The sequence below is a fragment of the Cololabis saira genome, chromosome 8 (genome assembly GCF_033807715.1).
Source record: "Cololabis saira isolate AMF1-May2022 chromosome 8, fColSai1.1, whole genome shotgun sequence".
Classification (NCBI taxonomy): domain Eukaryota; kingdom Metazoa; phylum Chordata; class Actinopteri; order Beloniformes; family Belonidae; genus Cololabis; species Cololabis saira.
Genome location: NC_084594.1, coordinates 28,330,947 through 28,345,328, shown reverse-complemented (window position 1 = coordinate 28,345,328; position 14,382 = coordinate 28,330,947). Strand labels below are relative to the sequence as shown.

General features: G+C 41.4%; 1 protein-coding gene across 2 annotated transcripts; it reads left to right on the top strand.

Annotated features, from left to right (window-relative positions):
- The first annotated feature begins 136 nt into the window (after positions 1–136).
- Positions 137–13,727, top strand: os9 (OS9 endoplasmic reticulum lectin). Of its 2 annotated transcripts, XM_061727589.1 has the most exons (15): positions 137–307; positions 710–892; positions 5,356–5,419; positions 5,493–5,569; positions 6,118–6,216; positions 7,345–7,546; positions 8,031–8,186; positions 8,301–8,395; positions 8,588–8,648; positions 8,814–8,896; positions 9,001–9,204; positions 9,297–9,492; positions 9,926–10,093; positions 10,485–10,594; positions 12,542–13,727. In XM_061727589.1, exons 1-15 carry the CDS (start codon positions 158–160, stop codon positions 12,677–12,679), a joined length of 1,986 nt encoding a protein of 661 aa, XP_061583573.1. In that variant the 5' UTR covers positions 137–157; the 3' UTR covers positions 12,680–13,727. The 2 variants fall into 2 exon arrangements, with proteins under 2 accessions (XP_061583573.1, XP_061583574.1); XM_061727590.1 differs by lacking the exon at positions 9,926–10,093.
- The last annotated feature ends 655 nt before the right edge of the window (positions 13,728–14,382 follow it).

Below are 14,382 nucleotides of genomic sequence, written 5' to 3'. Positions count from 1 at the left end.
TAAACCAACATACCCTAGAGGCGGAGAACTCGTTGATTGACATGAACATTGACCAATGACAGCGCGGCGGCTCTGGCTCCGACCAATCAGCTTCTCCCATGTCAGGCGTCCGTGTGTTGTTGCCGTCAAACACGCAGGGGCGTGCGGAGGGTTAACTATGGCTGCTTCCATGGTGCGGCGGTTGAGGATATTGTACGTTTTTGTACTGATATGCCCCCTCTGTGTACCAGCTTTCTTGAATTTGGAGGAGCTGAATGAGATGAAATACGGAATTCAAATTCTTCCCGATCCTGTCATCTTGGGGCAGGTGAGTGAGTTAGACGCAATTAATCAAGTAGCTTGTTAGCTCAAATGTAGGCTACCCTTTGTTATGGGTTAAATATTTCCCCCTTCATGCGAACAATTTACTCAAAGCAAGAAGGACAACACTATGAGAAAGTAGTTACAAACTGAAAGTTGCTTGCAAAGTGACATGAAGACGCTTTTGCAGGAGTTGTTGCTAAGTGACGGTGACAGCTGTCACTGACTGGTCTCTTGTTTTTATCAATACACACCTGCATAACCTGTGTTTTTAATTTAAATTGCCAAGAGCTGGCTGTTAGTATAACACTAAAACAAGTTATTAACTATCCATAATCAGGTACAGTACTAATTTAGGTCACTGACGTGAAAAGCTGCTGCAGTTTTCATGACAGTCTTCCTCTTCCAGACCAAGACAGAGGAAGTGATGATGGTGTCCAGTAAGTACAAGCAGCTCTATGAGTGCAGACTTCCAGCACAAGCTGTCCGCTTTCACCAGGATCCAGCTGCCGAGCCGGACTCTCAAGGCTACACCGGACCAGACATCCCAGACCTGCTCAGGCCCATGCACAAAGCTCCATGTCTAGTGAAGGTTGGCTCTCCACTTATCTGTGTCTGCTTATGTCTCTGATTGTCAAATACTTAACCTGTTTATACAATAAACTTTCATTAAAATGTATTTTGGCCTGAATTAAGCCAAAAGTATAATTTAAGCTATTTTTAAGCAGAATTGTGATTAAAAAGCATGTCAAAAAGTACTGCGATCTGATCACCAAAGCCATCTTTAATCATTTAAAGCATATGTCGTATTAGACCTAATATTTTCTGTGAAGTAAAATGTTGTGTTTTTGCATGAGTCAATCTTCTATATGATTAAGGTTAAAAGAAAAAAAAGTTTCTATCATCCTTATTTCACAACACCGTGAGCGTGGTGGTGGTGCTTGTGTTTTTGGGCTCAGTTAGTAAAAATATTAGTGACAAATTTGAGAATTTTATCTAAAATAATACCTAGTATAAACATACTGTCCCAGAGACCAGTAGCATGTAGTTTATTCAGGGACGGTGGCTGCACTTATTACATTGTTGCACCATGGATTGTGATGGTTATGGTAATAAATTCATTCTCAGTAGTTACTGCTGAATCATTTCAAACTGAGTAATTAAAAGACCTTGCATACACGTGTCATTGAGAAGTCCAGTGCTTATACAAAGGAAAATATGCATTTTTTTTAGAATCCTTAGATGCATGTAGTTACAGTATGTTATCTATGTAGTTAAAAGAGATAAAGTCTTATGGTGCAAGGTCATCATTTTAATTTTGAGACATGAAGTGAAATAGGTAGAGATTTTGCTGCTTTTATGACTTATAGGACCCCACTTAACCTTTTTATTGGAAAAAAGCAGAAGACTCTGGTCTGCGTCCAGTCTTCTGCTTCAAAAAAAAGGCAGAATCCCTCCAAAATACTGAAACATTTTCACATAGCTTTTTTGAGGAATGCCTATATTGACACTTCAGTCCAGAAAGGAGGGATCCCAAAGATACCAGGGTGTCTGGAGCATAATGGAGTTGTCACCCAGCTGATGAGGGAAGCCAGAGAGAACAAAGGCGACCTAGTCGTACTGTGGCTGGACCTCGCAAACGCCTACGGGTCCATACCTCACAAGCTCGTTGAAGAGGCATTACGCCGGCATCATGTCCCCGCCAAGTTCAGAGACCTCATTCTGGACTATTACAGCAGGTTCAGTCTGAGGGTCTCAGCGGGGTCCACAACATCGGACTGGCATAAGCTGGAGAAGGGAATCATCACTGGATGCACAATTTCAGTAATCCTCTTCGCACTTGCCATGAACATGCTGGCGAAGTCTGCTGAGGTTCAGTGCAGAGGGCCTCTCACCAAGTCCGGCATCAGGCAGCCGCCCATCAGGGCCTTCATGGACGACCTGACTGTGACGACACCGAACGTCCCAGGGGGAAGGTGGATCCTGAAGGGCCTGGAGGAACTAACCACCTGGGCCCGCATGACCTTCAACCCTGCAAAATCCAGATCCCTCGTGCTGAAGAAAGGAAAGGTCACCAACAAGTTCCACTTCTCACTTGGCAGCATCCAGATACCATCCATCACCGACAAACCAGTGAAGAGCCTGGGGAAGGTGTTTCATTGCAGCTTGAGGAACAAGGCAGCCATCCATGCGACCAACCAGGAGCTGCAGGCTTGGCTAGCCACTGTGGACAAGTCAGGTCTACCAGGCAAGTTCAAGGCCTGGGTGTACCAGCATGGCATCCTCCCAAGGATCCTCTGGCCCCTCTTGGTGTACGAGGTCCCGATCTCCACTGTTGAGGGCTTTGAAAGCAGAGTCAGCAGGTTCCTGCGGAAGTGGCTGGGCTTACCCCGGAGCCTGAGCAGCATCGCCCTGTATGGGAAAAACAACATGCTGAAGCTCCCCATCAGCAGCCTGAATGAAGAGTTCAAGGTGAGCCGTACTAGGGAGGTGCTGCAGTACAGAGAATCATCTGACCCAAAAGTCTCTCAAGCTGGGATTGAAGTCAGAACGGGGCGGAAATGGAGGGCAGCAGCGGCCGTGGATGTTGCTGAATCACGGCTGCGGCATAGGGCTCTGGTCGGGACAGTGGCTTGGGGAAGGGCAGGCCTGGGTAGCAGTACAACACCTCGCTACGGCAAGGCAGAGGAGAAGGACAGGAGAGCATTGCTCCAGGAAGAGGTGCGTGCAGCAGTGGAAGAAGAGCGAGCCAGCACGATGGTTTGAATGCGGCAGCAGGGAGCCTGGAGGCGGTGGGAGCAGGCAGCAGAGCGCAAAGTCACTTGGAAGGAGCTGTGGAGAGCCGAGCCCCAGCGCCTAAAATTCCTGATCCTGATCTGACGTGCTGCCAAGCCCGTCTAACCTGTTCTGTTGGGGGAATGTGGAGTCTCCAGCTTGCGCTCTGTGCCAGAAGAGAGGGACCCTGGAGCACATCTTGAGCTGCTGTCTGAGAGGCCTGAGCGAGGGGCGCTACCGCTGGCGTCATGACCAGGGGCCTCATTTAAAAAAAGAGTGTGTAGGATTCATACTAAAAGTGCACGTGAACCCAAAAGCCAAAAATGGCGGGCGCAAAAAAAAATCAGGATTTATAAAACCGCGTGCAGGCATACTTGCACGCAATGGAAGGTTGCACAGGTGAATTCGCCTCATATCCTGCCCTCTACACGCCCACTTTGTACCATAAATGGGCAATGCAAACTACATGATGACTGTATTTGCATATAAATGAGCCTGCCGAGCATGCGCAGCGGCTTCCTGCAGTCTGTTTCTGCTGTGCGTCAGGATGAATGAGACGTGTCGAGCCGGGCAACCGTGCCACTAAATTTCATGGCGAGTGAGATCGAGATGTTGTGGATGAGGTGGAGGCCAGGAAAACGACATTATTTGGTGGTCACAGTAATGGCATCACTAACAAAAATAAAGCGAGTGAGTTGCCTGCCAGAATCTGATTTCTGGCCACGGGAGCGCGCACAGCAGCCCGTTGAGCGATAGCGCTGAAACGTCAGATTTTCAGATTATGAAGCTCAAGAATGAGATCAAATCATATTTAGGTAGAAACAACCTTTCATTAACTGTATTTGGCCTTCAATCAATTTTTGGCAGGTAAAAAGACCCATTTTCAGGGGAGAAATCAGATTCTGGCAGGCAATCACTTTTTGGCACGACACCGGACTGGCGTGTCCTGCACCGCGGACACGCCGTGCGGGTAGGATGATTTGACAGATGAAAATACCCCGTCAGATCACGCTTCCACATAGACATCAACATTTATCTATGTGGAAACGTGATCTGACAGGGTATTTTCATCTGTCAAATCATCCTACCTGCCAATATCTATGTGGAAGCGTGATTTGACGGGTTTTTTTCTTCCGCCAAAGCGTCGTACACATAGATCTATGTGAAGCACTTTCTTACTTCCTGCTGTTAAATCGTCTATTTGCAAGAAAAAGCCTTTGAAAAAAAAGAAACAGGCTTACACCGGCTTGGGTGTACATGGATCTATAAGTCTGATATGTGATGACATTAAAAGTATGACATGAATCTGGCTTCATTTCACCACCTCACCGCCTGCGTCGCCAGTTCCCCATATTTTCAAAATGTTCGTGCGCGAGGGTCAGGGTTGGCGTAGAGATGCACACATTTTTCGGTTAGTTTTTTCTTTTTAAATCCCAACCTTTGCGTAGAAGGTGGCTTGCACATCTTTCAAGCCCTGTTTGTGCGCAAGCAAGCTTTATAAATGAGGCCCCAGGTCTTGAAGGCTATAGCGAACACCATCTGCAGCGGAATTGCCCACTGCAAGCGCCTCCGCCCCGAGAAGAAGACTTCTCCTTCATCAGAGCTGGAGAAGAACCACCAGCTGCTGCCAGGACCTCCTCTGGCCTGCTATCAATGGCACAAGACTGGGAGCTGAAGGTTGATTTTGGGGAAACAATTAAAGTTCCCGGACAACGTGGCCATAACATCAGAAAGGCGCTGGCCTCAACAACCTCCAAGCAGGTCGTGCTCCTGGAGCTAACGGTCCCTTGGGAAGACCGCATCGAGGAGGCCAATGAGAGGAAGAGGGCTAAGTACCAGGCTGTGGTGGAGGAGTGTCGGCTCAACGGGTGGCGAGAAAGATGTGAGCCCATTGAGGTGGGATGCAGAGGGTTCGCAGGCCAGTCTCTCTGCAGGGCCTACAGTATGCTGGGCATCATGTTACAAAGTTTGTGTGGTTCCTACAGTTAACTGGCTTTTCATGCCTGTTTATGAGCTGTTCTCTGCCTAACAAATGGGCATGAGCAAAGCTTTGTGCCACTTGGCATGTACTGCAGTGATGACATTGAAGGGAAACCTGTACAGTTCCCAGCATTTTATACTATGTTTTACAGCACATTGTATCTAAATGCAGATAAAACGTGCTTAAAAGCAAAACATGTTGACAGATGAATGAAAATTTGACATGTTGATTTGCCATATTGTTGGTGACATTAAGTATGAAACATAAATTACAAAGATTTTGTTTTTTGTCTCCTACAGACGAAGGACTGGTGGACGTATGAGTTTTGTCATGGTCAACATATAAGACAATATCACCTTGAAGGTGAGATCTTCCCTCTTTTATCAATCAACACTGTTTTCCTCGAGACTTTTAACAGATGTTGTTTTCTCTTCAGACACAGAAATCAAAGGAGACATCCTTTTCTTGGGATATTATGAGTCTGAATTTGACTGGAGCAATGAAACTGCAAAGGTAAAATTACTTCTATATTGTGTTTGAATTTGTTTGTAATATACATTTGAAAATAACAAATTGTCAAAAGGCATTCAGATTTTTTGAAAATTGTGGTAAACAAATGTTATTGTTATAACAACCCACATGAATTGCTGAGCTACATATATTTATTCCATCTCAGCAAATAAGAGTCTGTCAGTGTTTTTGACACATAAAAAAAGATATTCATTATATGAGACATACAGTCTTGACTCTTTAGATCAGACATTATAAAATCCTATTGTAAGAAAGTGTCCAAGACAAGTGTCTCTGTGAGTGTGCATAATTACACTAGGCTTATACTTTATAGGAACTTACTGTAAATATATTTAGATGCACCAAGTTTCCATAAAGTGGGAATACAGTCTAACACAGCTCTCCTACATTGGGTCTTCCTTGTGTGATGAATACTTTCTGATTGTATTTTGCTTCTTTTTTTTTTTGCTGACAAACGTCACAGATGGATAGATAATTGTCCAATAATATAACAAATCAGTTAATTTAAGACTTCTTTGTTCATCCTCCAGGCCTCCAAACAGCATAAGCTGAAACGATACCACAGTCAGACCTACGTAAATGGCTCCAAGTGTGACCTCAATGGAAATCCCAGAGAGACTGAAGTTCGGGTGAGCTGTTTAAATCTAAAAGTTAATTTTAATCTGTCTTATTTGTGCCCTGAGTAGAACATTTTATGCTTAATTGAGTGAAAGACTGTGAGATCTGAAATTGACATAATACATGGACATTTCTGTGTCATGACATGTGCCACATACCACTGTGTTGTGGTATATGCCGCTCTTCAAATACTGCCCCAAGACCCACGTGCCACTGTATCTGCTCTTCTACAAGTGCTACATGTTATCGTGTCGGCCCTTTTCGAAAGTGCTTCGCACACACATCCTCCACGCTAGTCTCAGTGACAGGTTGGCAGCAGTCTCATTGTTTTGTTTTGTTTGGGGACTGGTATGTATCCATAAAATACTAGTGGCACATCACCAAAAAGCAATGCCTTGTATCCAGTGGCAACACTGTGCGATGTGGCAAACGTTTAATACCAATAGATCAGTATTTACCTCAACAACCACAAAGACACATAAGCTTTATGACAGTGGTCCCCAACCCCCGGGCTGCGGCCCGGTACCGGGCCCTGGGTCATTCGGTACCGGGCCACACAGAGAGAAAAAATAATTTCTGTAGAATCCCCGACTGATGATGATGGTTGACTCTCAGACTGATGGTTCACAATGTTTTTATTCCTTGGATGTAAATACACTGCAAACGCACCGTAAGAGCTATAAAGGAATACAATAAAATATAGTTAGTCTTTCTACATTCATATAAGTTTCATTTCAACCGCAATACGTGAGTAACCATGGCAACCAAACTCAAGCTGGACATACAGTAAATACGGCATAAAATTTGCAAAGAAAACAAATCCTTATCAGCAGGTGCTTTTTGTGTCAGTTAGGCACACTTTAGCATTCCTGACACTCGTTTAGTCTTTCAGACAAACTTTCTACTGCCGTTAAACTTTTACCGATTTAAAACGTTTGCACATGCTTGATTTACTGTTTGAGTTTCAATTTTTTTTTTTTTTCAGGATGTGAAAAATACAGATAACACAGATAATCTCTTATTTGCATTTACTGCAGGGATTGTAATTCTACTGGGAAAGAGGACACTTATGTTAAGTCTGAGGAAATTTGCATGTTCTTAACTGAACCCTACATGTGCTTTTCCTATATTATTTCCAGTTTGTGTGTGAAGAGGGCTCAGGTGACTACATCGCTCGAGTAGACGAGCCTCAGTCATGTCGCTATGTTTTGACAATTCACACCGGCCGCATCTGCCAGCACCCGTTCCTGCGGCCACCATCCACTGCCAAGCCACAGGGTATTGTGTGCCAGCCAGCGCTTAGTGCCCAGCAATACATGGATTATGTCAAGGCTCAAGTCTGTGAGTGAACAAAAAGAGGGAAAGTTACAATTTGGAGAAATTATTTTTTCATATGGAAGCTCGATGTCTGAAAGAAATGCCTCAAAGTGTGACATTGATGAGAGCTTTTTTTTTTCTTCTTATTCATGTGAATGAATGTGTGTAGCCTGGAGTGCGTGGATGGGTGCGCGAGTGTGAATGCGTGGGGCTCTCAGTGAGTTGTGTGTGCATACTGTGTGCAGTTCTTATTAGCTTGTTCCCAGTGAAACAATGTTTCATCTCACTATGTACAATGTGCAGTACAGACTTAACAGTTTGAACACACTTCCCCATTTGTTTGAATGAGAAGCTGTCTCCAAACTTTTGGTTGGTACTGTATATGGCTGAAATGACAATAAAGACCTACTACTACTACAACAATTACTACTACTTCTAAAGAACAGAAAAAAAAATTAAACTTTTGTCTCCATGTTCCTTCTTCTTCCCATCTTCTGTGTGTTCCCAGCGGACACGAAGCGTAAAGTAGAGCAGATCTCAGAGGAGCTGAAAAGCCTTGATGAGATGTTAGCTGGTAATGAAGGGACAGATGGAACAGTGGAAGTAACAGCTGAGGACACATCCCCTGCACCCAGCAATGATCCAGACCAGTCAGATGGAAAAGGTGCTTTTTATTATACTCAATTGCCTTTAAATAATTGTAGTAATTTGTCACCCATCTACATAATGAAGATTACTCTTTTGACATGCATGGATATCGGCTTCTGTTTGCAAACAGATACTTCTGAGGTCGGAAGAACGTCAGAAGAGACAGAAGATTCAGACTTCTGGGAGGGGGTAAAAAAAACAGAGACCTCGCAACAGGACAAGGAGGTATTTATATAAAATTGAGTGATTGTCTTTACAGTCACTTCACACATTGTTTTTCAAGCACATAGTTTTGAAAGTGATCAATGTAAAGTTTCTGAGGGTGGTTCATCTTTGTGAGTGCTCTCTTGACCACTAGAGGGTGTAGTAAATCATTTTTCCCTCTCCATTTTCCGCTGTGTTTTCTTTTTCTGACAGGGAACAGATAGTAGCTCTACTTCGCCAGCAGACAATGAAGTCATAGATGACGACAATGAAGGTACTGTTTTTAAAACACAGAAGGAAGAAGTCCTTAACACACTGGCCACTGTTTCCCAATATTAATAGAACCGCTAGAATCATTATTACATTTCAGTGTCCCTCGCTGGATTTAGAAAACCAATAGTCATACATTATGCATCTTCTTTATGTGGTTTCACTTTAGTGGGGAAATTTAACTTCAAAATCATCACTGACCCAGCAGATTTGATGAAATTCGTGCAACACTTAAAGGAGAGCAACAGGAAGGTCAGTACTCTTCAAGGTGGCGTGGTATTTTTTTTAAATTCATTTTTCTTTGCATTGCATGAATATTTCAATATTTTTTTTTCTTTCTTTGATTTATTTTATAGAAAGCACAAAGTCAAGCTAACAGTGGGATGGAGAAACCATCAAGCAACACACTAACAGAGAATCTCAAAGAGGAGGAGAATGATGAAGATGATCAGCTGTTAGAGGAATTTGAGGATGAAATGGTTGACCTCTCTGTGCCATCTGAGAAGATTGAAGAGATAAAGGAAGAGATGCAGAAGGAATTTGACAACATCATAAATGAGGTTTGATTCAGATTATGTTTCGAGATCAAATCTGATGTATGTTAGCAAAGCAAAATGCATTCCTTGCATATGATCCTTTATCTGCATTGCAGGCCCAGCAGGAACTGGAGACGGAGGGTCTGAAAGGCGAGTTTGATCGCACTCAGGCAACACAAACACTGGAAACAACACTGGATAAACTGCTTGATCACCTTGAGGAGAAAGATGTTCAGCACCCGGAGCAGCAGACGGACCAAAGAGCCAGTGACCCGAGCAGGGGCAGCCCCAGCCTGGCACCCAAGCAGCCAGGTAACCAGTCAGCCGGATCATCCATATTCAATGTGCACGGCCATTCACTGTGTGTCATCTTCACATCATTCATGTCCACAGTAAATGCTTGTTAGTTACATCCTCCATCTTAGAAGAGACACACACGGAGCTTGATGCAAAAATAAAAGACCACGTTTATCAGATTTAAGCATTTTGGTCACTTGGTGATCTTTTCCTCAGCTGCTGCTGATGTAACTGTGGGTGACTTTATTTTTGTTTGTCAAAATTAAAACTCAAATTAATGGAATAAAATACATTAATTGAGTCCATCACAGTAAACAACTGAAATGTTTGTTTAAAATAATAAAAAGGTGCTTTCGGATGGCACCCACCGGTGCCACCCTGTGACCCTGCTGATGGGTTTTTGAGGTGAATTATTGCTGTTTGTCCTTCTTTTGTCTCGTCACCCCAGACCAAGCAGCTGACGACCATGTTAAGATCAAAATTACTAAGTATAAGACGGGCAGCAGCCCTGATGGGGAGCTCAAAGTTCAGGAGATGGGCGAAGGAGACCCCCAGTGGCAGCATATAAAGGACGTGGTTAAAGAACAGCTAGAGAAGGCAGGACTGAAGGCTGAAGGTATGACGGGGGAGGGCCCAAAAACACTCAGGGATTATTCTATTCTCTATCTCTCATCTTAATATTGCACTTCTATACTTCTCCGCCCATCTTTTAAATTCTTTTTTCTTTTTTAAACATGACCTGCTTCATTACTTATTATTATTATTATTATTATTATTATTATTATTATTATTATTATTCTCAGCAAAATTAAAATGCACTAATGCCATGAGGTTAAGCTGGTATGAAAGACGAATGAAAATGACATCCGTGTGTTCTTTCTTTTCCATCCGCTGTTGTGCTTTCACCATTCACTTCATTCTAATTTGACACGTAATACACTATTCTTGCTTTTAGGTGTTCAAGTGGTTAGATGACAAGTCCTCTTTTCCCTCTGTTTTTCTCTAAGGTAAAATTGAGGTGAAGATCTTGACACGAAAGAATGCAGAAGAGGCAGATGATCAGTGGCTGACAGAGGAAGATACAAAGTCCTTCAGGGAGCTACTCATAAATCTCCTGGTAATTTTAAGTATTCACAAGGACGTTTTATGGGGATTGCTTGGGTTCTTCGGTGTGTGATATGAACACTGCCACATTGTCCTGTAAAGTTGTAAAGTAATTCAGCCTGTGTAAACTTAACTGACAGCTTTTTTCCTCCTCTGTGTGCACAACTATAAAGTAAAGCTCTGCCTTTTAATAGATGGAACTGATGATTAGACTTACTCATGAGACATTACTGTATTTGTTTTAAAACCGGTTTTGAGCTTTCCGTTGAACTTGTTTCCAGGTTCAGGTCACTCAAATGTTGTGGTTAAAATAACTTCTCATTTTGAAATTCTTTGAAGTTGCGATCATGTGTAAATTTAAAAGTAAATGACACTGCCAAAACTGACTTTGGTGTTTAAGCAGCTGCAGGCAGCAGCTGGTTGGCAGCAAGCAGTTCCTCAAATGACTGAGACAGGATAGACATTTACAGTTGTCTTCAGTCCTTGTACTAAACTAAGTTAGCTGGCTGCTCTCAACAACTTTTATCATTACTGCTTACACAGTTACTTTTAAAAAAATGTATAGAATTAAAAACATATTTTTATACAGGGCACATTTTAACTGTAATTATGTTTTTTTTTTATGTGAAATAGTTTGTCTGTGCTATCAAGAAGACAAAAAAAACTAACTTTTGGTTTAATGATTTTTGACTTTGAGCTGAGCTTTTCTGTAGCTATCGTTTTTAATGGGACGAAACATTAACCCAGCGTACAGGGGAAAATGCCTTGTGTTACTCAGTGCATACTTCTGCATGCAGTGAATCAAATAAGATTAAGTGGGTTTTCTACACAAAACAAACAGGTTTCTGTAGAAGTTTGAACACTATTTGTTTCTTGTATGTGCAGGCGTTTGAACAGTCAGCACGTAGTGCTCCATTTGCTCAATAATGGAAGAGTTTATAAACCATTTCTGAAGAATTTTGAATCAGGATTTTTTTTGATTTTGTAGATTAACATTCATGGATTTTTTTATTTTTTTTGTTTGCAAAACAAGTTTTAGATCTTTTAATTGATAATCTACTCAGACAGCAGTGAACATCATAATGGAACCTTATGTTACTTAAATTCTTACGTTGGGGCAGATTGTTTTTTGTGTCACTGGGTGCCACATCCTACAAAGCAGGTACCTCCATCCCAATACTGCAGGGTTTTTTTCCTCTTTCTAAAATGCAGCTTCTCTTCTTTTCTTTTTTTTTTTGATTGATCACAAAGAGCCCAGTTTTGACTTCATCTTGTTCACAGAAATGGTTTTGACTTTGGCTGAAAAGCAATTGTTGCATTATATTCTTATAAAGTAGACATTGATCTTTTCTTTTCCTGTATAAGAGCACGGGTAACACGACTACTCCACGTAGACTCTGTTTACTGTATCAACATTGTGCAGTGAAACATGGTTTTCATGTAGTCATGCACAGGTTCTGTCTCAATCTCTTGCTCAAGCATACAATTTAGCTGAAAAATCCTTCAAACACCTAATGATTGAGTTATTGTTGCAGAATTAATGCAGCTCTGAGACTGTACATGTCGATGTCCAGTGTCACAGTTGGTGTTTTTGATTTATTTTCCAAGATCATTAAAAAAACAATGTGGAATGGAAATGGAAAAGAGCTAATTCCTGTTTGTTTTCTTCAAAAATGTGTGTTCACATACATCAAATTAAAACAAACAAAACAAAATAGAATATATGTGATTTGGCAAGAGAACCCAATAAAAATGATGCATGTGTGTTGATTTGCTTTTTTATTGAACATTACAGTTTGTAGAGAACATGAGCGTGTGGGTCTTTTGTGACTGGCATTCAACACATCTACAGTTTACTGCTGCTTTCTTTTTTGGGAAACATTGTCAACAAGTGAAATAGAATTAAAGCTGAAAGACTGCCATTGTTTTCCTTGAAACTCTCTTTGTTCTTACCCTGCAGACTGGAGGCACTGAAGAGGTTTACAAAGAGCAAAAAAGGCAGCAGGAGCTGGAGAACAACTATAAGTTTGTGTGGGGAGAGAACCAAGAAGAATCCCAGTCATCCAGCACATCAGACTCAGACGATGTCGACATATAAGCTCACGTACTACTTCTAAGACGCTTGTTGTGATGGTGAACTCTGTGGAGACCAACAAGAAGAGGGACTCTGAAGTGTGATCCCTTTTTTAAAAAAAGAACCCAACTGATTTGTTTCTTCCTATTAAACCTGGCAGGTAATGTCAGCTCAACTGTTTGCACATTCAGAAAATGTCTCGGTGTGTCTTGAGAAGTCAGCAATTCAGGTGTCTTCAATGGGCACCATTTATGTGTTGCACGATGAAACCACAATGTGTCAGCTGTACATGTGCAGTTGAATGATGTTATGCATTTCCCCCTTTTCGATGGGATCCAATTTTGATAGATGGCTTGAATAGGTGAGTGATTTGCAGTTAGTACATTTTTAGAAATGTCTTCCTGAATTTTACAGATAGGTCTGAAATTGTCAACAGCACGCAGTTTGTCGCGGCTGTTGTCGATGTTGCCATTAATAATGAAGATCTCACCCAGAAGTGACTCGGTAGGGAATATTGTGTACCTCAAATGACACTTTCCACAAGTTGTTGTCTGTAAGAACGGGAAAACAAAGGACAAACACTCAAGCTTTACAATCTTAATTCTTCCTGGTCTTTTGAAACTTTCTGGCACATTTTGTTCAGCGTAAAAGTTCCAAGTAAATACAACTATAAACATCTACCGAAGACACTGAAATCTAGAGTTTATTCATATTTTCATAGAGATTTAGATTTTCTGTTGGAGAGACAAATGCTGTTCAAGGAATTCCAAATGCGTAAAAGTGTGCAGTGTGCTAAGTCTTGCAAGTACTTTTTTTTTTTTTTTTTGTTTTCAAAGAGAACTCATAATTTATATTGATTTAAATCGAACTGTTTCAGAGTACCAAATTAATAGTCACAAACCCCTTCAAACATGTACTTCAAGGGCTGAATTTGTATAGTTTGTGAATAATTGTGGCTACTTGGAGCTTATGTATATAATTTGTTGTTGTGTCAATACGTTTTTGAATTAATTTGTTGTTGCTGCAGCTTAATTGGTGATTGAGCTACATGAATAAATGTGTTTAAAATTTCTCACTGTGCAGTCCCTTGTATAAAGGCTAATTTCACAGCTTAACCTTGGCATGTAGCCTAGTCTTTTTTCAGAGGTACAATAGAAGCATCCGGGTGATATAATATGGGTGTGTTCATTTACTTTGTCAACAGAATTTGCAAGGAGTAACCGCCCTTGAAGACGTGTTTGTCTGCTCAGAAGTAAAGCAAGGCCAGGGAGTTATTTGAGTGTATTTATAACTTGTAACTGAAAGGAGTATGGTGATGGACTTTTGCTTCATAGGATAGAATCATATTGGTTCTTGTAAATTCTCACAGAACCTGATTTAATTTTGCATTCTGTTGAAAAAGAAATGTGTAGCTTTGGTTTGAGCAAAACAAAAGTTCAATTTATAAAAAGGAATAGGCTATAAGTCTTATCATGTATTGAATGATTGTGAACAACTGGTTGATAGATATAGGCAGGTGTACTTTGTCGATCTCGGGCTAAGAAATGATTGATATTTAGATCGATATGTTAGTGTTTATTATTTCAGTAATTTTGTTTATTTCTTTAATTTCCCTTAGATGTAAAAGTCGGAAACAAAAAACTGCATTACCAGTTATGGAGTGCTTGTTTTCCAGTGAACACATGCACCTATTTAAAAAAAAAGAAGAAAAACGATGATGTAAGAAC